At 48.6% G+C, this 21929-nt stretch overlaps 1 protein-coding gene across 1 annotated transcript in view; it reads right to left on the reverse strand.

Moving 5' to 3' along the window:
* LCMT2 (leucine carboxyl methyltransferase 2) overlaps positions 1 to 19623 on the reverse strand; it is a 75424-nt gene extending 55801 nt beyond the window's left edge. The window contains exons 1-6 of the mRNA XM_086933673.1: positions 19532 to 19623; positions 9071 to 9195; positions 8307 to 8388; positions 7207 to 7396; positions 6217 to 6373; positions 2973 to 3162 (exon numbers count right to left, since the gene is read on the reverse strand). Of these exons, the coding sequence (XP_086789799.1) occupies positions 2973 to 3162; positions 6217 to 6373; positions 7207 to 7396; positions 8307 to 8388; positions 9071 to 9195; positions 19532 to 19570 (783 nt within the window). The 5' untranslated portion in view covers positions 19571 to 19623. The remainder of the gene's footprint in view (positions 1 to 2972; positions 3163 to 6216; positions 6374 to 7206; positions 7397 to 8306; positions 8389 to 9070; positions 9196 to 19531) is intronic.
* Between the last annotated feature and the right edge of the window lie 2306 nt (positions 19624 to 21929).

The raw sequence follows: 21929 nt of genomic DNA on the forward strand, positions 1-21929 counted from the left end.
TTTGGCTGGGTCTGCCGTGGGTTTCTTCAGAAGGGCGCTGAGTTCGGCATGTTTCCAGTTTTCCGGGAAGGTAGCAGAGTTGAGGGAACAGTTAATGACATCGTGGAGATGGGGTGCGATGATGGAGTCTGCTTTGTTGAAAATGTGGTGGGGACATGGGTCGGTTGGTAAACCTGAGTGGATGGAGTTCATCAGGCGGATGGTGTCTTCGGTGGTGATTGGGTTCCAGGCGCAAAGGTTGTTGGAGTGCAGTTTTGAATCGGAGGTGGGTGGAGTGGACTGGTCTTCGGACTGGTTTTCAAAGCTGTTATGTATTTCGGCGATTTTGTTGTGGAAGAATGAGGATAGAGAGTCGCAGAGGTCTTGGGAGGGGGTGATGCCATTAGTGCCGGCGGAGGGGTTAGTGAATTCTTTGACGATGTTGAATAGTTCCTTGCTGTTTTGGGCATTGTTGTCAAGTCGATCCTTGAATGCTGATTTCTTGGTGGATCGGATCAGTTGGTGGTGTTTGCGGGTGGCGTTCTTGAAGGTGGCTAGGTTGTCAGTGGTTGGGTTTTTTCTCCAGGTTTTCTCGAGAGTACGACAGAACTTATTGGATTTCCTAAGGTCATCGTTGAATCAGGGGGCTTTTTTGCTACCTTGCTTGATTAGATGGTTTTTCAAGGGTGCTAGTTCGTCGGCGCTGTGGATGATCCATTGTGTGAGGTTGGTGGCTGCTTGGTTAGGGTCAGATGAATTGGCAGGGGGGTTTTGGTGAAGCGATGTGAAGAGCTGGTCGGTGGTGATTTTGTTCCAATTTCTTCGGGGAATAGGTTGTGGGGGGTTGTGGGTCGTGGACTTTTTGTAGTTGAAGTGAACGCAGCAGTGGTCCGTCCAATGGAGACCTGTGGTGTGATCGAAGGAGATGTGCTTGCTGGAGGTGAAGATAGGGTCAAGCGTGTGTCCGGCAGAGTGGGTAGGGTGTCAACGAGTTGTTTGAGTCCGAGATTTGCCAGGTTGTCCAGAAGGGTGGTGATGTTGTTGTTGTTTTTCTTTTCCAGGTGGAAGTTGAGGTCTCCCAGTAGAATGTAGTTCTCGGATGGGAGGGCATGTGGGCTGATGAAGTCAGCGATGTCTTCGCTGAATTGTGTGTGGGGTCCTGGGGGTCTGTAGATGAGGGTGCCTCTGAGTGTGGTTTTGGGGTCGGTGTGAATCTGGAAGTGAAGGTGTTCGGCGGTAGCGAGGTTATCGTCGGAACTGGTCGTGATGCGGATGGTTTTCTTATGGACAATGGCGATGCCTCCTCCTGTTTGGTTGGTGCGATCTTTTCGGATGATCTTGTAGGTGTCCGGGATGGCTATGGCGATGTCGGGGGCTGATGAGGCGTTCATCTATATTTCTGTAAGGAAGGCGACGTCCGGCGAAGTAGTGTCGAGTAGGTTCCAGAGTTCGATGGAGTGTCTGTGGACTGAGTGGGTATTGAGCAGGAAGCATTTAAGGTGGTTAGTGTTGGAGCTCTGTTTGGAGATTGTGGGTTTGGTGTGGGTCCTGATGCTGTCGAACTTGCAGGAGTGGCATGTGAAGGGTCCATGGGTGTGTCCTGGGGCGGCTTGGAAGCAGTTTGGTGGTCAGCCGGGGTTGAGGGTTGAGAGGGTTGTGGCATCGTATGTTATGCGGGTGGAATGGGATTTGCGGGGAGCAGGGGGTCTGGCGCTGGGCACGGTCCAGGCGCGAACGGGCGTAGACGGGCTTACCTTTGGCGCACCTTCGGCGCGCATGGGGCGTGACCGCTGCGCGCGGAGGCATCTGTCATATGTGGATAGTGGTGGGGAGGGGCGAGGGAGGGGCAGCTGGGAGGTGGGAGCGGGGTGGAGAGCCGGGCAGGGAGACAACAACAAAATGGCAGCAAGCCAAAAGCGAAACAGGACTGGGGCACAATCAGAATAAACACGATGCAAATGGCAGTGGCACCGGCACAATCAGGCACAAATGAAATCTACAGGCAGCACAGCACAATTGAAAATATTGTTAAAGCGCACTTTGGCAATCTAGCGCTACGATATAATTAAGATAAGCAATTAATAAACAATCAGGCAATCTAGCGCTACAATATATTTGTAATAATCAATCAGGCAATAGCAGTTGTCGGAGCAGGGCGAGGTAGCAGACAGCAGTCTGGCGGTATAGCGCTACGATACCAGGCGGCAGGCAGAGCAGGGAGCAGCGTGAGGAGCGACCGCTTCTGATGGGATCAGGACGGTCACCATTATGTACTTTTTGTGCTTTGTGCTTAGAAATAAGAAAAGTTTTTAGCTAAAAAGAATGTATCCATGCTGGACAACGGCCTTGCTGTTGCCCCTCAGTAAGCGGGAGATTCAGACCTGCTAATGGTCTGGCCACAGAAGCCTGCTACTGCAAGAGGGGCAAAACTTAAACAGAGTATTCTTTGTACCCTCCTCAAATGAGTTGTTCTTCTACAACTTGCTCTGCATGCTTGACATCAATCGTGCTCTTCTCTCTCAGTTGTTCAGCATTGATACATTTACATTTTCGATAGCAACAGTGATGGACCACTCTAAGCACATCTGCGTGCAATGGAGGAAAAGCAATCTCAGCATGAGCCCCCCACTTTTTTAACCACAAATTAGCCCCGGGGAGGTGGCGGTCCCTGGGACTGCGCAGGGGCCGCGTGGCCCCCAGCACTTAAATATATAAGCCCAAGAGGTGAAGCATTGTGGATTTCAAGGGAGGCACTAAGAGTCACTTCAAAACTGAAGCGCCTTCTTTAAACAAAAATAATTTGTAATCATGGGAGCCCGACAGTAAATGGTAAGAGAGTGCACAGCATGTGATCTACAGCGACACCCGCTGCAGAGAACTTGACCATCAGCACACAGAGCTTTGACAGTCACGGTCCACTTTCACAATTACTCTGATAAGTTGAACTCTTTCTACGGGATCAGACCACGACCATGGCTTCCTTTTATACTTACTCTATCCAAAAACCGCCTTCTCTGCGCTTCCCGGTCTGGGAAGTGGGTGAGGGCGTGCAGCCTCGAGTTCAGCTGGCAGAAGTGCTTTTGCATGACTTGTCCGAAAGGATCCTCTGGATGGATCTGTTCGTACAGCACAAAGCATGCTGACTGGAAGTGATGAGCTGCCCAGCTGATCACAGCCGAGGATCTAAGGGAGACACAGGGGAAGAACAAACAACATATTGAATTAACAGAGGGCTTAATGACTAGGGCGTAATATACAACAGCAGGGACAAACATTGCCACCACCATCAATGGTAAACAAAAAAGTGATAGATTTAATGCTTGAATTAATCTGCGCAACTGGTAATTACTATGGGTCGCATACCAGTGCATCGTTGTTTTTAACACCAAGCTGCCTCAGTTTGGACCAAGACATATGCAAACCAGTCTGGACGCTGCTCCAACGGGAATGGTCCAGCGCGAACTGCGTGACCAGGTCTGAACCCTTCCAGGATGCCTGACTTTTTATTACTCAACTCTACCAGAACTAGCATTGACCTCAAGAGGACGTCTGGAATTTTATCGGACCACGGCTTCCCACCACACTTTTCTGACATTTCCCAAGTGCGCATGACCTCTTTCCTGTCAGCGTAGTCCGAGCATTATGTCCGACGCCCGGTGCAGCTGCTCTGTTCAGCTAATGAGGAGATTGGCCTGGGTTCACCCCCGACCGTCACCTGCCCAGACGGACCTTGGACACAGTTTCTCCACCTCTCCCTGTCTCGCCCTCCCCTCCACTCATCTTATTTCTGCCTTTCTGCATTTTCCTGGTCTCCTTTCTAGCCATCTTCCTGACCGATGCCCGTTGGAGCCTCCTTGTAAACTATTGGGGAGATTGGCTTGGGATTACCTCCATGGCCGTCATCTACCCATGCAGACTTTGGGATGACTTTCCCCTCTCTCTCTTATTCCTTCTTCTCCCTCGTCCTCTGCCCTCTAACTCCCCCTCTCCTCTCTACTTTCTACTTTCCTCTCCTTTCTTTCACGTTAATGTTGTCTCATACATTTAATGTCAATTGTAATTGTTATTATTGTTGTTTCTTTGCTGACCTTATGTAAAGAGCTCTGATACCTTTGGGTCTAGCCAGCGCTGTATATATCTTTTTAAATAAATAAATTGTATGGACGCTCGCTGTCTCAAGCATGGGAAACGGCCCTGCAATGCCTCCCTTGTGTCATGTATGGACCCTCACTGTCTAAAGCATGGGAAGAGGCCCTGCAATGCCTCCCATGTGTCATGTATGGACCCTCCCTGTCTCAAGCATGGGAAAAGGCCCTGCAATGCCTCCCATGTGTCATGTATGGACCCTCGCTGTCTCAAGCATGGGAAGAGGACCTGCAATGCCTCCCATGTGTCATGTATTGACCCTCGCTGTCTCAAGCAATTGAAAAGGCGCGACAAAACCTCCATGTGTCTTCTATGGACCCTCACTATCTCTATCATGGGAAGAAGCCCAGCAATGCCTCCCATGTGTCATGTATGGACCCTCGCTGTCTCAAGCATGGGGAAAGGCCCAGCAATGCATCCCATGTGTCATGTATGGACCCTTGCTGTCTCAAGCATGGAAAGAGGCCCTGCAATGCCTCTCATGTATCATGTATGGACCCTCGTTGTCTCAAGCACGGGAAGAAGCACGGCAATGCCTCCCATGTGTCATGTATGGACCCTCGCTGTCTCAAGAACGGGAAGAAGCCCTGCAATGCCTGGACCCTCGCTGTCTCAAGCACGGGAAACGGCCCTGAAATGCCTCCCATGTGTCATGTATGGACCCTCGCTGTCTCAAGCATGGGAAGAGGCCCAGCAATGCCTCTCATGTGTCTTCTATGGACCCTCACTATCTCTATCATGGGAAGAGGCCCAGCAATGCCTCTCATGTGTCATGTATGAACCCTCGCTGTCTCAAGCATGGGAAGAGGCCCAGCAATGGCTCCCATGTGTCATGTATGGACCCTCGCTGTCTCAAGCACGGAAAGAGGCCCTACAATGCCTCCCATGTGTCATGTATGGACCCTTGCTGTCTCAAGCATAGAAAGAGGCCCTGCAATGCCTCTCATGTGTCACGTATGGACCCTCGCTGTCTCAAGAATGGGAAGAAGCCCAGCAATGCCTCCCATGTGTCATGTATGGACCCTCGCTGTCTCAAGCATGGAAAGAGGCCCAGCAATGCCTCTCATGTATCATGTATGGACCCTCGCTGTCTCAAGCATGGAAAGAGGCCATGCAATGCCTCCCATGTGTCATGTATGGACCATGTGTCATGTATGTGGAGTGGTGTGGCTCACCGGTTAGAGGCGGCAGACCCGGAAGCAGAGAACGGCCCGGGACCAGGGTTCAATTCCTGACGCGGCAGGGTCGTGGACCAGGGTCAGCGGACTCGATAATTCTCGCCTCGGTGCCTACTCTAACCAGGGATCACACTCGGCAACTCTGGGCATTAGCTTGCCTAACCTCTACAACGGCCCCCCACATTCACCAGGGATGCCTGGTTTCACCTTGGAGATACCCAGTAGGGACCATCTCACAGGGATAGCCAGTACAGGTTCCCCAGCGGTCTACAGCGCCACGACGCCTCGGGGCAGCAGTGCGCTTTACAAGACACATTACATTATGGACCCTCGCTGTCTCAAGCACGGGAAGAAGCACAGCAATGCCTTCCATGTGTCTTGTATGGACCATCGTTGGCCCAAGCATTGGAAGAGGCCCTGCAATGCCAAACATGTGTCATGTATGGACCCTCGCTGTTTCAAGCACGGAGAGAAGCCCTGCAATGCCTCTCATGTGTCATGTATGGACCCTCACTATCTCTATCATGGGAAGAGGCCCAGCAATGCCTCTCATGTGACATGTATGGACCCTCGCTGTCTCTATCATGGGAAGAGGCCCAGCAATGCCTCTCATGTGTCATGTATGGACCCTCGCTGTCTCTATCATGGGAAGAGGCCCAGCAATGCCTCTCATGTGTCATGTATGGACCCTCGCTGTCTCTATCATGGGAAGAGGCCCAGCAATGCCTCTCATGTGTCATGTATGGACCCTCGCTGTCCCCAGCATCGGAAGAGGCCCTGCAATGCCTCCCATGTGTCATGTATGGATCCTCGCTGTCCCCAGCATGGGAAGAGGCCTTGCAATGCCTCCTGTGTGCCATTTATGGACCCTCGCTGTCTCAAGCATGGGAAGAGCAGTGATCCAGACACTCACCGTGAATTGTCCATGTAGGTGAGCACGACCTCGGCCAGGAGCAGAGTCGGACTGGCAGGCTCAATGCCCACCTGCTTCAGCCCATCTTCCAGCAGTGATAAGTCACTCAGATCAATCCCCAGTAACATATAATCGTCTCCATGGAGCCCAACGAGTCCTGCGAGAGAAGAAGCGAAACAATAGCATGAGCAGCTGACCATGCACAAGGGGGGTGGGGGGGCAGGAGAAAAGAGTGCCACATTTGTGAGAATGGAACTACTCATTAATGAAGTTTGAATATAAAGATATTTGTTTTATTTTTCTGCGTAGTAACAAGAAAATGTCTTGATTAATTTAACACAGATGAGAAGATGGAAAAGGAGATTGGAGCAGTGAGAGAAGGTGTGAAAAGACAACTAAGGAAGGAGGAGATGATCGTTCAGCATGGGGAAATGGGGAAAAACATACAAAATGAAGTAAATAATAAGGGCCAACGAGTTCCCTTTCTGCTGGAATGGAAATGTGTGTATTCTTTCATAAAACCACACTGAGATTCCACTTACTGATTAACGCCCCCACTCCCTGCTGCCTGGATAAGGCCACTCAAGCGGCCTAATGTATGGATTTAGGAAACGTACCGTCAAGATAGACACACATTGTTACATTATCCTTTATTCTACTGAAACATCATGGCCCTAGCACAACTAGTATAAGAACTAGACCTGTATACTGGGAAAAGGTCATGACACCATTGACATAAAAGCTTAGGGAAAGAAAATGCATAAGTTAGCACCCTTTGAACAACAAAACAAAAAAAAAAGAATAAGGAAGCCGAGAGTGCGGGCAGATAAAGCTTAATGTAATGCACACTACAGTCAAAGGACATTAAACGTACAGTTTAAGGCACGCAACACATCTTTTGGCTGGACACACTACATCTCTTCACTCTCTACAATGCTTGACCAACAGGCAGACAAGACCAAGTCATCCTTTGCTTATCACTGACCTTACCAGAAGAAGGGTACCGGGTGCTCTCCGAAACTCCCACAAGCTCCGCAAGCTCTTTCGTGCGGCTTATCAGGGCAGCTTTTCGGCGAACCACCTCAGGAAAGTCCACTTCACATACCACAGCATTCTCGAGAGCACCATCTGATTTCAGGCGGAAATATAAAGAATCAAAGCCAGCACCCAAAGACAGAATCTGTAGGGAAAAAAGGATGCAAAATGAAGGAAGCGGTGGGATGAGAAACCCATGGAGATGTTATAGAGCGATCATCCATCCCCAAGGCAAGTGCACAAATAAATAAAAGCAGTTCAGGAGGATCCATTGGGAACAGGAACCTCAGTGGGTCAGTGGTGGAGTTGGGATGTTGGTGAGCTCGACCCATCCACATGCCAAAAATCACACAGGGGCCAAGGACTCTAGCCAATAATATTCGAGAAATCATGGAGGGGGCCTTGGTCACCTTCCTTACCGCCACTAGGGCTCTGCGGCAACAGGACAAAATTATGCATCAGCATTGCCTAAATTATGTGCCAACAATAAACCAAGTTATAAAACATCTAATCTGCGGCTCTATCATTTAGCTATTTTGTTTAACATATAAAGACACAAAAAATATCCCAAATCTGTAGAAAATATAATGAAAACTGTATAAATTCAGCAGATGCTACTCAAGATTCACAATCAACAATTAATAATTCTTCCTGAAAGCACATGCCTTAAGAAGCCAAAGGTGAAATCACTATTAAACTTTGTGTGCCTGATCAGTACACAAGGAAATACACCTCAGACCACAACTGGAGGCACATCTTAGTCTGCTAATGCGCATCCCGAAAATACATAATACAAAACGCATCAGCATGTCTGTGCAGGCTCGAGTCTCACCTGAAAGGCTTTTGAGATGTGGGATAAGCACAACATATGTAGAAACGTTCAGACAGAATTGCAAAAAGATGATGTTGCTACAAATCATCCACTTTTCCAGAAATCTGCTACCTGTATGCCCTGCAGCCAGACACTGTTTCTGTTTCTCCTACAAGGAGAAGGAGCAGCAAGGGCCAACTGCCTGGTTTGTGCTGCCACAGGAAGTGGAGTTTCATTTTCTCACCTGCCTCTTGCAGGATTCCTGAGTTTGCAGCAAGAAGTTTCTCACACACTGGTCCACAGCTCTTGCACGGATGTAGTAGCCCCTGGATTGATGAAACAGATCGATGAAGCGATAAGTCATCATAAACATTATTCGATACATCAAAATTGACCATAAAAGTACAAAGGAAGGAAAAGTATTACAGTAAAATAAAACCATGACGATATAATTTTCATTGTGTTATAAAATTGCTTCATAAAATGATGATATTAAATCTTTCATCGCACCCCTTTCAAAGACATCCTATTAATAGTTGTATATATGGAGTGAAGATCTACAAGTAGGGAGAAAAACGAAAACCTCAGCTAGGGTCACGCTATACAGGCCTACCTACATGCATCTCTCTTAAGATCATCAATATTCATTTGAAACTATCTATATGGATAAGTCATAGATCACAAGGGTGTGCCGCAAAGACACAGATTTGAGACTTACGCAAGAGGCCAGGCTGCGCATGAGGAACATGCGGTGCTGCTCTGGAGCCGAAGATAACACGATTAGGTAATATGTGATTATACATTGGGCTGGTGAGCACAATCGAGGCGCCAAAGCAGGAGAGGACAACCCCAAAATGCTAATTAGAAGACCCAACCGTCCGACAAGACGGACGCACTGAGATCAGGTGTTTGAACATAAATAGACATGGCATCCTTGCACCGCAGACAGATGGTTAGCGAGTGCTCCGGTACTCCGGAAGGTCAGTGGCAGGACCACACTTTACAGACCTGTTTATCAGAGGAGCTCTTCTGGTTTTCTTTGTCACAAAACAGCTCAGAAAGTCATCAGGAAAATACCCCAGGGCTGCCATGGAGCACTTACTGACGATGCTGCTGTCGTTGGTTCCCTGGACCTAAAGAAGAAGCAGACACAAGAGAAAGTGAGTTCAAAGGTGTTGAGCAAGAGCTGATCTCCATGAAACAGAAATAGGCCATCCAATGTCAGAGCAGATGATTTTCAAAGGGATCAGAACTAACCCTGGGTGTAGTTTGCGAAGTAGTGCTACGCGTAGCTACGCAAAGTGAGCTACGCGTAGCGCTACGGGTACTACGTAGTGCGCTGTTCACGATGATTGCACAGTGCCGGATGCTTGTCCGCACTGTGCAATCATTGAAAACGGCATCTTGCACAGTGCGAGCAATCGTTTTCTGCTGCGCGAGTAGATTTTTACTCGAGCAGCAGCTTTCTCAACGCAGACTGGTAGTTTCTCATTGCGCGCAGTCGCGAGCGTATACGCAACCACTCGCAATGAGAAACCTAACCTCCCCGCGTTGAGAATCTTGCCAGGTTTATTTTCCACGCTCGCGATCGCCAACTTGATATTGCTGATCGCGAACGAGGAAAAAGTCTCGTCGGGGTGTCATTTCGCTCGCTCGTGGTCGCCAACTTAACGTAGCGGACCGAGAGCAAGCAAAAAATTACTGCTACGCTACACGTGTTCGCACTATGCTATGTGCAATTCGCGAAGTAGCGCAAACTACGCGTGCGTAGTGTCGTTGTCTGCCCAGGGTTAATCAGAACAGGGTTCCTGAGATGGCTCTCTCAATACACCAGACAACGGTCACTCTCCGAGCAGTTGTGTGATGACTGCTGAACCACCTGCACCAGACATGGGTGTCCGTGAGGGGAGGTTTTTGTGGACACTTCCTCTGCATGCTACAGGGGCCATTGCCAGAGCAACGGATTATTGACGTCTGATTTCCCTACATCTGGCACAGGTCTTTATGAGAGGAGTCGTGTGAAGGCTAGTGACCTTCCCGAAGTGGAAGACAAGGCAGCAGCTTGCACAGAGCATGCGCAGGATATCAGCCAGTGGTGAGCCGGGAGAAGAAAGAGAGCGCTTTATTAACTGTTCTCGCAGCCAGATTCCATGAGAGCAGTGCATTCAGTTGCTTGGGTCCCACCGGGTCTCAAAGCTGGCAGTCATTTTAAAACAGTTTCTTATCAGCAGGGCCGGTTCTAGGATTTGCGGGCCCTGGGCCAAAAGGGAATGGCGAGGCACCTCTAATTTTGATAAGTGTCCCCTTGCAAGGAGACCATTCAGAGACACTGTGGGCGCCCATTTTCCAGCATTTTAGCGCTGATACAGTTTTAACTTTTAGCCCACAAGTAATTCTCACACCTTCAGACCATAGGTGTGAGAATTGCTTGTGGGCTAAAAGTTTAAACTGTGGGTGTGCTAAACTGCAGGACAATGGGCCTCCTGCAGTGTCTTTGAATGGGTCTCCTTGCAATTGCTATAATAGGAAACGTCTCCCTACCCTAGGCCTCCAGGCACCATCCTTGAGAGGCACCGGAGGGGGCCCCCTCCCATGAACCCTAATTGCAAGGCGACACATTTCTTTAAAATGGCTCGCCAGGGAAACAAAAGGACACACCACCAGTGCGGGGTCCAATGCTGGTGGGCTGAGTGCAAGGCCCTGGGCAGCTGTCCACACTGCTCATGCCTAGCACTGGCCCTGCATATCAGCCTCTCTATTCAAACACTTAACACTACAATCAAAAACAAATTGGGAATTTCTTAACAGCAACAATAAAAGGCATTAATGTAACCATTTCCATTTCAACAAACTTTATTTCGGTCATAAAAGGCCATAAAAAGAAGAAATTCATATACAGCATTGATAAACACATTTTGACAGTTCATTGTTTAAATATTGCAGTACATCCCAAATGACATTTTAATATGTCCAAAGTCTTTATACCAATTAAAAAAAAAAAAGAATGATTAAAACCAGATAAAAACTATTAAAATTTAGAGGCTAAAAGGGGCAAAAGTGCAGAAAAGTTTTTTTACAAATGCTGAAATGTATTTAAAAGAGGCCCTTCGCCTCTGCCACATGGAATTAAGAAAACGAGACACGGCAAAGACTATAGGGGGGTGCGTATCAGATCTTAACATTCTATACGCCTCCAGACACTGTGTGCATCCCAAGTTTCTGCATAGTGGTATATGCCAACGCCGACTGGCAGATTTATAGCCTGGGCAGAAAAAAAGAACGTGAATGTCGGTCTCGTCAGGGCTGTTGCAGGCAGGACAACCTACAGAGGGTTCATTTATTCACAAAAGCATTGACCGAGAGGGTCCCTGTTCTAAACTGGACATACAGCTTCCTTGCCATAGGAGGCTGTATGTCATCCAAAAAAGACTCAAAGAGGTACTCGGTTTTTATGTTAAGAAATTCAGCCTTTAGATGCTGAGTTTGGTGTTCACCTGCAGATCGACTAATTTGTGTGCCCTATAGGCTCTGACAAGTTGTAGTTGTGATATTGTTAGGGACACTACCTCCAGATTGGTTCACAGGTTGGGCATCCCTATTCTGGCACAAGTTTCTTTGATGTGCTTGAACCAAGGCAATTTTCCCACCCCCGGTAAAACCAAGACCCCCTTAAGGTCATTTCAGTAGGATGCTAATTCAGGAGTTAGCCACAGTCTGCGCCAGAAGGTCAGTGGTCTTAAACCTATCTCTCTGCAATTGGTTTGACTCCTAAATCCAGGCGCAGAGAGATGAGGGGAGTGCTAGGAGGCAAGCCCAGGAGCTTTCTCATACATTGTTTTTCTATTTTGGCCAATTTGTCATCCATGCAGTTCCTACCCACATTTCTTGTTTTGTTCCATCTTGCATTCCCTAAGAGTATATTGACCCTTGTGTGGTGCGCACTGTGATCTGGGACACCTCAACATATCTAGGCGAGTTCATTTAGTGGTTGGGTATTCAAGACAGGGCATGACTGTTTGTGATTCTGCAATTTTTGATTGGGGAGAAGTGACATGTTAGGGAGAACTTCACTGTCTGAAATCAAAAATGAAAACATTACAAAGCATCACATCTTCAGTACACAAAACTCCAGAGCAACTTTAAAGGACAGTAATGCTGTTATTTTCTTATTTTATTTTATTTAATGCATTTTTATAAAGCGTGGGCTTTACCCGAAGGTGTCAGAGCACTGTACAATAGAACCAGTTACGTTACATGAGAGAATTGTTGCAGGAATAGAACAAACAAAAATAGCATGAACAGACTGTACAAGCAAAAGTAAAAATAAATATGACAAATTTCACAATGACTAAAGAACTTCCTGGCGAACAATAGCAGGCCATAGAATCAAAACAACGCAGGCAAAAGGAAAACAATTTCAAACACAGCAAGCACAGGATGTACAGCAAAAATATAAACATATGTGACAAATTTACAAAGACTAAAGAACTTCCTGGCAGGGTCTGAGAAGGAGGGAATTAATTCTGAAAGTGTCTTTGGAATAAAAGGGATTTGAGGTCCGCTTTGAAGATCTGGATGGAGATGATGGCACGGAGCGAAGGAGGAAGCGAGTTCCAGGTTCTCACCGCATTACCAGAGAACGATTGTGCCATCAGTTTTTCTCTTTTGAAGGAGGGGGGTTCAAGAAGGAACTTTTCCGCATTCCGAGAAGGTCTTGAGCCTCCAGACAGTTTGAGTTTATTCGCCAGATAGCGAGGGGAGGAAGAGTGCAAAGCTTTGTGGGTGATGCACGCTGTTTTGTAGGTAGCTCTAGCCTCGATGGGTAGCCATCGGAGAGAAGACAGGATAGGAGTGATGTGGTCACTTCGTTTGGACCCTGAAACGAAGCGAGCTGCTGAATGGAGAACGGACTTGAGGTGGGAGAGGCGAGATTTGGGAAGGCCAGTCAGAAGAGAATTACAATAGTCAATTCTAGAGAGAACTAGCGATTGGACCAAGGTTTTTAGGTCATTCTCCGGGACGAACCGACGAATCCCCCATAAGAGTCGCAGTTGATAACGTGCGCTCTTGGCCATGGAGTTGATGTGTGAGATTAGGTTGAGTCTTTTGTCAAGTATGACACCTAAGGATTTAGCGGAGCCCACAATGATGGGTTTACTGTTGAGTAGATTTGATTGATCCATCCAGGCTTGAACAGGAGGCGGAGAGAGAGAGCTAGATATGAGGAGGAATTCCGTTTTGGAGGGATTGAGAATGAGTTGGTGAACTAGCATCCAGTTGTGAATAGTGTTGAGAGTAGAGCTGAGCAGTGAGAGATCATGAGGGGAAGCCACCTTAAAGTAGATTTGGGTGTCATCCGCGTAGAGATGGTAGAGGATTTCAGATTTGCTTACAAGGTTCTCTAATGGTTCCAGATAGAGATTGAACAGAGTGGGAGCAAGGATAGAACCTTGAGTGATGCCTTGACCAACCACCAGTGGAGACGAGAGACTATTAGCAATCTTGATCATTTGGGATCTGTCTGTGAGGAAAGAGGCAAACCATTTGAGTACTGTGCCTTCCACGCCCATTCTCTGTTGAAGAATGTTAAGGAGGGTGGAATGATTAACAGTGTCAAAAGCTGCAGAGAGGTCAAGAAGAATCAGAAGGCATGATTCCCCTGAATCGAGAATATGCAGCGCATCATCGATCACTTTAACACTGCTCTACAAACCCAGCATCACGTCACTAATTTCTCTCTGCAGACACACTGTATCTCTTCACGGACTCACTCTTTACCGTCTTGTTAACTTTTCAGTGCCCCATCTCTTCACTGCCCATATATGTCTTAATTGTTATATCTTGTAACATCCTGTGCAACTCTTCACTGCCCCATGCCTCCACAGTCTCTGCGTCCCTTCGCTGGCCTGTCCCTCTGCAGTCCCAGCAGCACTTGAAATACCCCTCATTTACCCACTGCTCATGGGCCTCCGCAGAAATTTTTCCAGGGGGGGGGCTAACCTGGCAAATGAAGGGGCGTGGCTAATGTTAATCAAAAGGGGCGGGGCTAAAATGGCAGAGAATCAGGCCAAGCTGAGAAAAGAAAGTGGTGAATTCTGCATTTGAAACTGGACAACAATTACAGCACACATAAACCCTAAAATTACCCCCCTGGCCCCTTAAAACTCATAAATTCCCTGATCCCTAAAATTAGCCCCATGGCTTCCCATAACCCATACCCGCCCTGACCCCTAAAATTGTCCCCCTGGCACCCAAAAACCCATACCTGCCCTGAACCCGAAAATGTCCCCCCTTGCACCCCAAAACCCATACCCACCCTGAACCCTAAAATTACCCCCCCGGTACCCCAAAACCCATACCCACCATGAGCCCTAAAATTATCCCCCTGGCACCCAAAACCCGTAACCACCCTGAACCCTAAAATTACCCCTGCCACCCCAAAACCATATCTTCCATGAACCCTAAAATTATCCCCCTGGCCACTTAAAACCCATACCCGCACTGCACCCTAAAAATACCCCCCTGGTACCCCAACACCCATACCCACCCTGAACCCTAAAATTATCCCCCTGGCACTTCAAAACCCATACCCACACTGCACCCTAAAAATACCCCCCTGGTACCCCAACACCCATACCCACCCGGAACCCTAAAATTACCCCCTGGCACCCCAATCCACCCTGAACCCTAAAATTACTCCTTGGCACCCTAAAACTCACACCCAACCTGAACCCTAAAGTTACCCCCTGGCACCCCAAAAGCTGAACAATAAGAGCTTACACTACATTTGCATATTCGGAAGGGACTGTCCTTGACGTTTCCACGCATGTAAGTCTAGAACACTGTTCACTTAGAGTAACCTAGATATGCACCCACTAGGCGATGCTGATGCTGTAGAATGCATTAAAGTTACTTAAAAACTGCTGCCTGCTCTTCTGATACAAATCAGTGGAGTCAGGCTGATCAGGAGCACTGTGTTCCTGGCATCCCTCCTGAAGGTCTCACTGTGTAGATAGATGTGGGTCAAGTGTCTCCTGGTTTCTCCTTGCCAGGGCCTCCTATACTTCTGGTGAGCAGCGCCGTGGATGTGTATTTAATACACATGCACAGACAGCAGGGGGAAAGGGATGACAGTGCAGGTGACGCTTTTCCTTTGAAAAGTAATTCCTGCTGGTGTCATAGCCCAGGGTTTGATGTCTGTGCACCTGTACAGTATACACATCTATACAAGTGCACAGACAGCAAACCCTGGGCTATGACGCCATCAGAAATTCCTATACAAAAGTAAAGCGTCACCTGCACTGGCCATCCCTTTCCCCCTGCTGTGCACATCTTCCAACTCCCACCCCATGCTCATATTCACAACACATCATGTGCTTAGGTGAAATCCCTGCATTCAGGCAAGGCTATCACCTCGGTGGCACCAGGCTAAAAGAAAACAAAGGGTGGGGGCAGGGAGGGTCGCTGAAACCGTTCATAGGCGTGCTGGCTCGGGCTGGTTCTGGGCCTCTCAGAAGGGGTCATAAAAATCACATTCTCGGATGCTTAGCATTCAACCATGGCTCGTTCTTAGCACCTGGTGGTGGCTCAGATCAAAGTAGGCGCTTTACAAGCGTAATATGCTACACGGAAAAAATACAGAAACACAACATCCGGGATTAATAATTAGGACCCATTGCAAAGTCCTCTGCGACCCGGGGGACCCGGCCCATTTAAAGCCCTGGCTGAGGGGTCACTTCAATGTGAGTTGAAGATCGGCATCAAAAGGGCCTTGAGAAATCCCTGTTCTGGAATGGGGGCTGAGCAGGACGTTTGTGGCGGGGAAGGAGGCTCATGGTTCCTGCGCGGCTTGTTGCGTATCTTTTCCCTGCTAGTGGAGGTGCGTGCTTCAGTTATATTTTTGGGCTTAAGTCCTGTCCAGATCTGCGCATCCGAGCATTTCACATTGTAAGTACCATGGATGCGTTGGTGAATGCTTTGCAGACACGTTCGGGTGAACTCTGTAATTTTGGTGACGTCATGTGTGAACGCTGCGCCCCGAAGTGAACCTACAAGTTAATGTAGGGTGACCAACTGACATGGTCGCAAATTCAGGATGGTAAGTGTAAAAATTCAGGACAAAGGGTCAAAATTCAGGACGAAAATTCAGGACAAAAATTCAGGACAGAAGGTCAAAATTCAGGGCAAATCTTCGGAACAAAAGGTACGTTTTACAGACACATCAGAGGAAGTTGCGCAACAGTATAAAAGTAAATAAATAGACAACCACTTAAGTACAAGTCAAAATAAGTTTACATCAGGTTGAGACAATCGTGCACTTCACGTTTTTATGGTATGCGCACCGCTTTGAGCAACTGTGCAGCTCTTTTTGAGGTATTTCATATGATAATAATCTATTTATATGGTTACCCGCCTGGGTTAGCCAGTCTGATATTTTGTTTACAACTCATGGTCTTGAGCAGGCATGTATGGTGAGAAAAGTGCTCAGGAAGGTCTGCTCGGATAGACTTTGTTACTAGCATCTCATATCTGAGTGCCATTGTGAGATGTAACGTGGCACGCAGAGGTGAACCAAAGGGAGGATTGCTGTGATGAACCCTCTACAGGGAAAACATTATGGGTGTTTAAGCAAATGGAACTTAAAATATGGAATCTGACTTTGCTTATGGGGGCTTTGCAGAGAGTTGCACGAGCTGACGGAAGTCACAAAGGTGCTTTTCCCTGCAGCTTTTATAAAGAACGCACTGTTGATACACTATTACATAGTTTATTTTTGACACCTTGCCTATTGTTACAAACACAATATACATCTCAAGAACAGCTTATGGTACTCTGAGGCTCTCCCTAAAACCTTACACCTAAAACAAAGCAAACATTTCAATTACTAGTGTAGCATTCAAGTAGCAGTTGGGTGTCACTCGAAATGCCGTGTTCATGATGAATGGATCCCACACATAAGCACACAGCAAATACAGAATAGTAATACAAAGGCAAGGGAGTAGCCAGAAAAGTGAAATACCTCCCACTTTGTACTAAAGCTCTTATGGCACTGAGAAAGCTAAGTAAGTCATCACAACCCTCCCCAGAAGAGCTCTCTTGTTCAGGGATCTAGCTATTCATCCTTCCATCAAACCCCTGACATCCACCATTTCAAATGTACTTTATGTTATTTTTTTTCCCATCCACCATTCAGTCTTTCACCATTCATTCTGTCCTTCCATCTGTGTTCCCATCCATATCCAAACCTTTTCAACCATTTGCAAACCTATCCAACGTCTATTCTTCCATCCATCATTTCACTTATCCATCCCTCTATCCACCCTTTCACCCAATCCATCCATCATCCATCCACCCTTTCACCCAATCCATCCATTCACTCCTCCATCCACTACTTCATCCAACCACTTACCCTTTCACCCATCCAGCCACCCTTTCACTTATCCATCCATCAACCATCCACCCTTTCACCTAATCCATCCTTTCACTCATCCATCATCCTTCCACCCAATCCATCCTCTCACTCATCCACCCACTCTTCCACTCATGAATTCCATTCACTCATCCATCCAACTATTTACCTTTTCACCCAAGCTACCCTTTCACTCATCCATCCACTCTTCCACCCATCCATCTATTCAGTCATCCATACATCCATTCATTCACACTTTCACTTTTTAATTCATTAATCCATCCATCCTTTCTCTCATCCATCCACCCATTCACTTGCCCATCATCCACCCTTTCACTCATCAATCCATCCTTTTACTGATCTATCTTTCATAATTGGTGGTGTGAAGGGTGGGAACCCCGAGGACAGCACACACATGTGCACATTACTGTTCTTTCACATCCCCTACCTTTCCAATCCCAATCCAGGTGAACATGGCACAGAACATGAGGCGCTGCAAAATACAGTGAAGACAGCTTGTGTTGCATCTCATAAAATCAAGGCTTCAGCTGTAATGAACTTATCACAATCACCCTCTGGGCACACACCACTCCCGGTACCTTGGAGATGAGATTGCAATGTTTCTCAGGGACTCTGGGGCTCGACTGCGGTATTGAAATGCAGCCTTACGAGGTTGCAGGACAGCAGTGGAGATCGCGCTGCTCCTCCTTTACAGTACCTTGAAAGTGAACCTAGTTGATCTCCTTCATGCCCCGAGTTTCGGCGCTCACACACCAGTATTGTGCATGCCTGCAGGAGTGCGAGCTCTTCAAAGGCTCGTCACGATCAGCTGGATTGGCCCACACACTTAGACAAAGATCAGGTTGTTAACAAGGTGCTTTCTCAACTCAAACTGACCATTGTCATTCTGTACGGGATAATCAGCCACAGACAGAATGACAATGGGCGGGAGGGGCTGCGAGGAGGAGTGCGAGGCGCCCCATCAGAGAGTTGAGGCCTCGGGCAGGGCACAGCTCTGCTCCCTGCAGGTCCTAGAATTATAGACAAAAGGCGTCCGTAAAAGCATGGGCGTCTGCAGGGGGGGGGGGCAAGGAGGGTGCTCCAGGGGGGGGGGGGCAAGCGCCCCTCCTTGCCCCCCCTGCGGACGCCCATGCCACTGCTCCTGCATCTTATCATTGTCAAATCACTCTAAGCCTCTACATCTCTTCACTCTGCTCATCCCTCCACATTTCCAGCAGGTATTTGCTGTCCCATCTAGCCAGTCGTGGCATCTCTTCACTGGGCAGGAATTGCATTTCTGGTGTTCACTGAATAGCACAAAACCCTGACCTTGGGTGTGTGCGGCCATTCACCAGTGACAGCAAAGTAACAGGAGATGTTGTAGCACCTAGGATAATGTGCTGCATGGCTAAACACTTACACGGTCCTACAGGCGAGACATATTTGCAGTGCCAGTGCTTGTTTACATTACCGCTGGCAGTCATTCATCAGGCAGAGGTGATCACTACTAGTGATCTTGCATATGGCGGCCATTAACGTAATTTTGCCCTATGTGGTTACTACTACCTACATTGCTAATAATATTCGAAGCTCGCGATGATTTTCATTGAACATAATTTCTTATTACAGAAAAGGTTGGAGATTCCTGCCCTAGACCTCCACACCACTGCACATGCAGGTTATTGTGGGATCGACATCATTGCCGTGTTATAGTATCACACAGGAGGGCTGCAATGCCTGTCACGTTGGTTTATTGCCAGCCACATCTGGTATAATAGGCAACAACTAGGTGCATTCTGGGAATTGTAGTTAGGATTCTAACACGAGTATGTGTCAAAAAAAATCAGGTATGTAAATGAGCTGCTAGTTTTAAGTGTGGAAGCTGAACGCTTATGACTTGCCCGATACCGGGGGAAAAGCTGTGAATACATCAGACACACAGACATGCCACACCCGGCAGCACTGCCTCCCCAGGCCCCCGGCTCTCTGCTAGCACCGCAGGCCAGAGGCTCTGCCTGCGCCCCGGAGCCCGCACCCCCCGAGCCTCCAGCCGCTCTCACCGCGGTGTCCCGGGCCTCCTGCCCCCGGTGCTTCCCCATGTCCAGCACACGCCTGGAGGCGGCAGCGACACAGAAAAGGGACTACAATGTAGGATGCGCATAGACAGTGAGGACGGACAACGGCTCCAAGCCCTGAACTGACAGAAGACTCAATGCATTCCTACCAGGCGAAATAGTCATCGACAAAGGACTACCTACTAGGGCCCACCCTTGGCCTGAGCCAGGGACGATTTGCACTGGACGGCAGAGGGGCGTGGTCAAAAGGCGGGATGGTATTGGACCCGACGGCGGGGGGGCGTGGCCAAGAGGTAAGGTAGTAATACACGAAAGGCATGCGGGGCGTGGTCAGGAGGCAGGGGGCGTGTCACTTAGGGCACCGCCCCCTCGGCGGTAGACGTGCGTGCGTGCGTGCGTAGTTTGTTTATTAGTTGGATTTTGTTGATTTTATAGATCCGCTCGCTGGCTTCAGAGCGCTTCACAACACCACATAAAGAACCGAACAACAAACTGATATTATACCAATCCACCCCAGGAGCAGCGGGCGCCGAGAGAGCCCTCCTGGGCGCTTGACACCAGCTCTTGAGATCACAGAGCCTTGCCCCGCGGTGCGAGTGACCGGGGGCGCCTGCGGTGCCGCCCCAGCGCAGACGCACTCTGTGCCCGGGCCCATGTTTGCCAAGGACCAGAGAGCACGAGTTAAGTTTCAAGCCGGCTCGTGGCCTGGCTGCCATGTCTGAGGATGCCTCTGCGTGGCATTTCAGTGTTTTCGTTAGACCTTGGTGTCACGGTTCAATGTTTTATGTGTGACAACGTGAGTGACACTGTCAGGAGTAGAACAAAGCAGCTCCATGGAAAGAGAGAAATGCCAGAAACTGACCACGTGGAGTGGGCAAACTCGTAAAACTGACGTCCCATCTGTCGTGGGGGCGTTCGGGGGACCCGAGCAGGGGCTATGGCGTGCGCGGGGGCAGGAGCGCTGCGCGCAGTGAACCAGACCACGCAATAGTCACTGGTCGGAAGTGACGACCACGAGCGGCCGCCCTCCTTTTATTTTAGCCCCGCAGGCCACGCCTGGCCTGCGGATGTGGTGTGACTCTCATGTGGCCGCTAGACCGCTATCACATCCCTATCCAACTCTGGCCTTGAAACAAACATATGTACAAACCGTTCACTTGACAAAATATACAGTCTCGGTACTTGTGTGGACCTCGAGCTGCGGTGGCTGGACGTCATCCGCAAACAAAGTCCCTTAGTCGCTTGCTCGGACGGGTATTCGGCCTCGGGCTGTTACTCTGGGGGTGGACACGCAGACTCCTGCCATCAGAGACTGGGTCTTCGGAGTGAGGGCTAGACTGAGGTGAGGTGGTCGTCTCTGAGGTCTCCTCGCCTCCACTGCATCCCATCCTTTCCTCACTGCTCTCCGGCGCGGGGTGGCGGTAGAACTTGGCTGGTCATTGGAGGACCTTCCGGGGTGTTCTGCTGGGAATTGAATTTGAATTTAACATTATTTATAAAGCGCACGTTCACCAGCGGTTTCATGGCGCTGCAACTAACCGATATCTGGGCGAGGGAAGCCGAAGCTGAGTTAAAAGGAAACAAAACTGTTAATGAACTAATTAAAAGATTTAGTAAACAAATGAGCTTTGAGCTGTTTCCGGAATTGCGGATAAAGAGTTAAGGCTCTAAGCTCAAGAGGCAGGGAGTTCCAGAAGAGTGGAGCAAGGGTCGCAAATTTCGATCCTCCCCATTTCTTCCTCCGGAACCGCGGGACTGTGAGAAGGGATTGAGTGGATGAACGCAGTTCCCTGAAGGGAACGTAGGGGATGATCTCAGATGAGATAAAAGCCGGTGCAGTGCTTGGAAGGTGATGGAAGCAAGCTTAAACTGGACACGCGCGCGGACAGGGAGCCAATGTAGGGACTTGAGGAGGGGAGTGATGTGGTGAGACTTTGGTAGTTTAAACACCAGGCGCGCCGCCTGGTTTTGGATCTGCTGCAAACGCCTTAAGCTATATGCAGGTATACTTGCATATAAGGCGTTGCCGTAATCCAGGCGGGAGATGACCATTGCCAGGGTGATCAATTTCAGAGCGTCAAAAGAAAAAATCGGGACACCTTGCGTATAGTGCGCAGTGAAAGAAAAGAAGAAGAAACCACAGAACTAACCTGGGAGTGAAGGGTGAGTTGAGAATTGAGATTAATGCCTAATGTTTTTACTGAGGTAGAGGGGACAGGTGTAGAGCCTAGGGAAGGGGGCCAAAACAAGGAAGACCAGGGGCTGGATGAACCACCCGTCAACAATAGCTCAGTCTTGTCTGGGTTGAGTTTCAGATGGTTGTGGTTCATCCAGTCCCGGATATGAATCATGATAGATTGGAAGTTAAGAACAGAGGCAGGGG

Source organism: Lissotriton vulgaris, chromosome 8 (genome assembly GCF_964263255.1).
Source record: "Lissotriton vulgaris chromosome 8, aLisVul1.2, whole genome shotgun sequence".
Classification (NCBI taxonomy): domain Eukaryota; kingdom Metazoa; phylum Chordata; class Amphibia; order Caudata; family Salamandridae; genus Lissotriton; species Lissotriton vulgaris.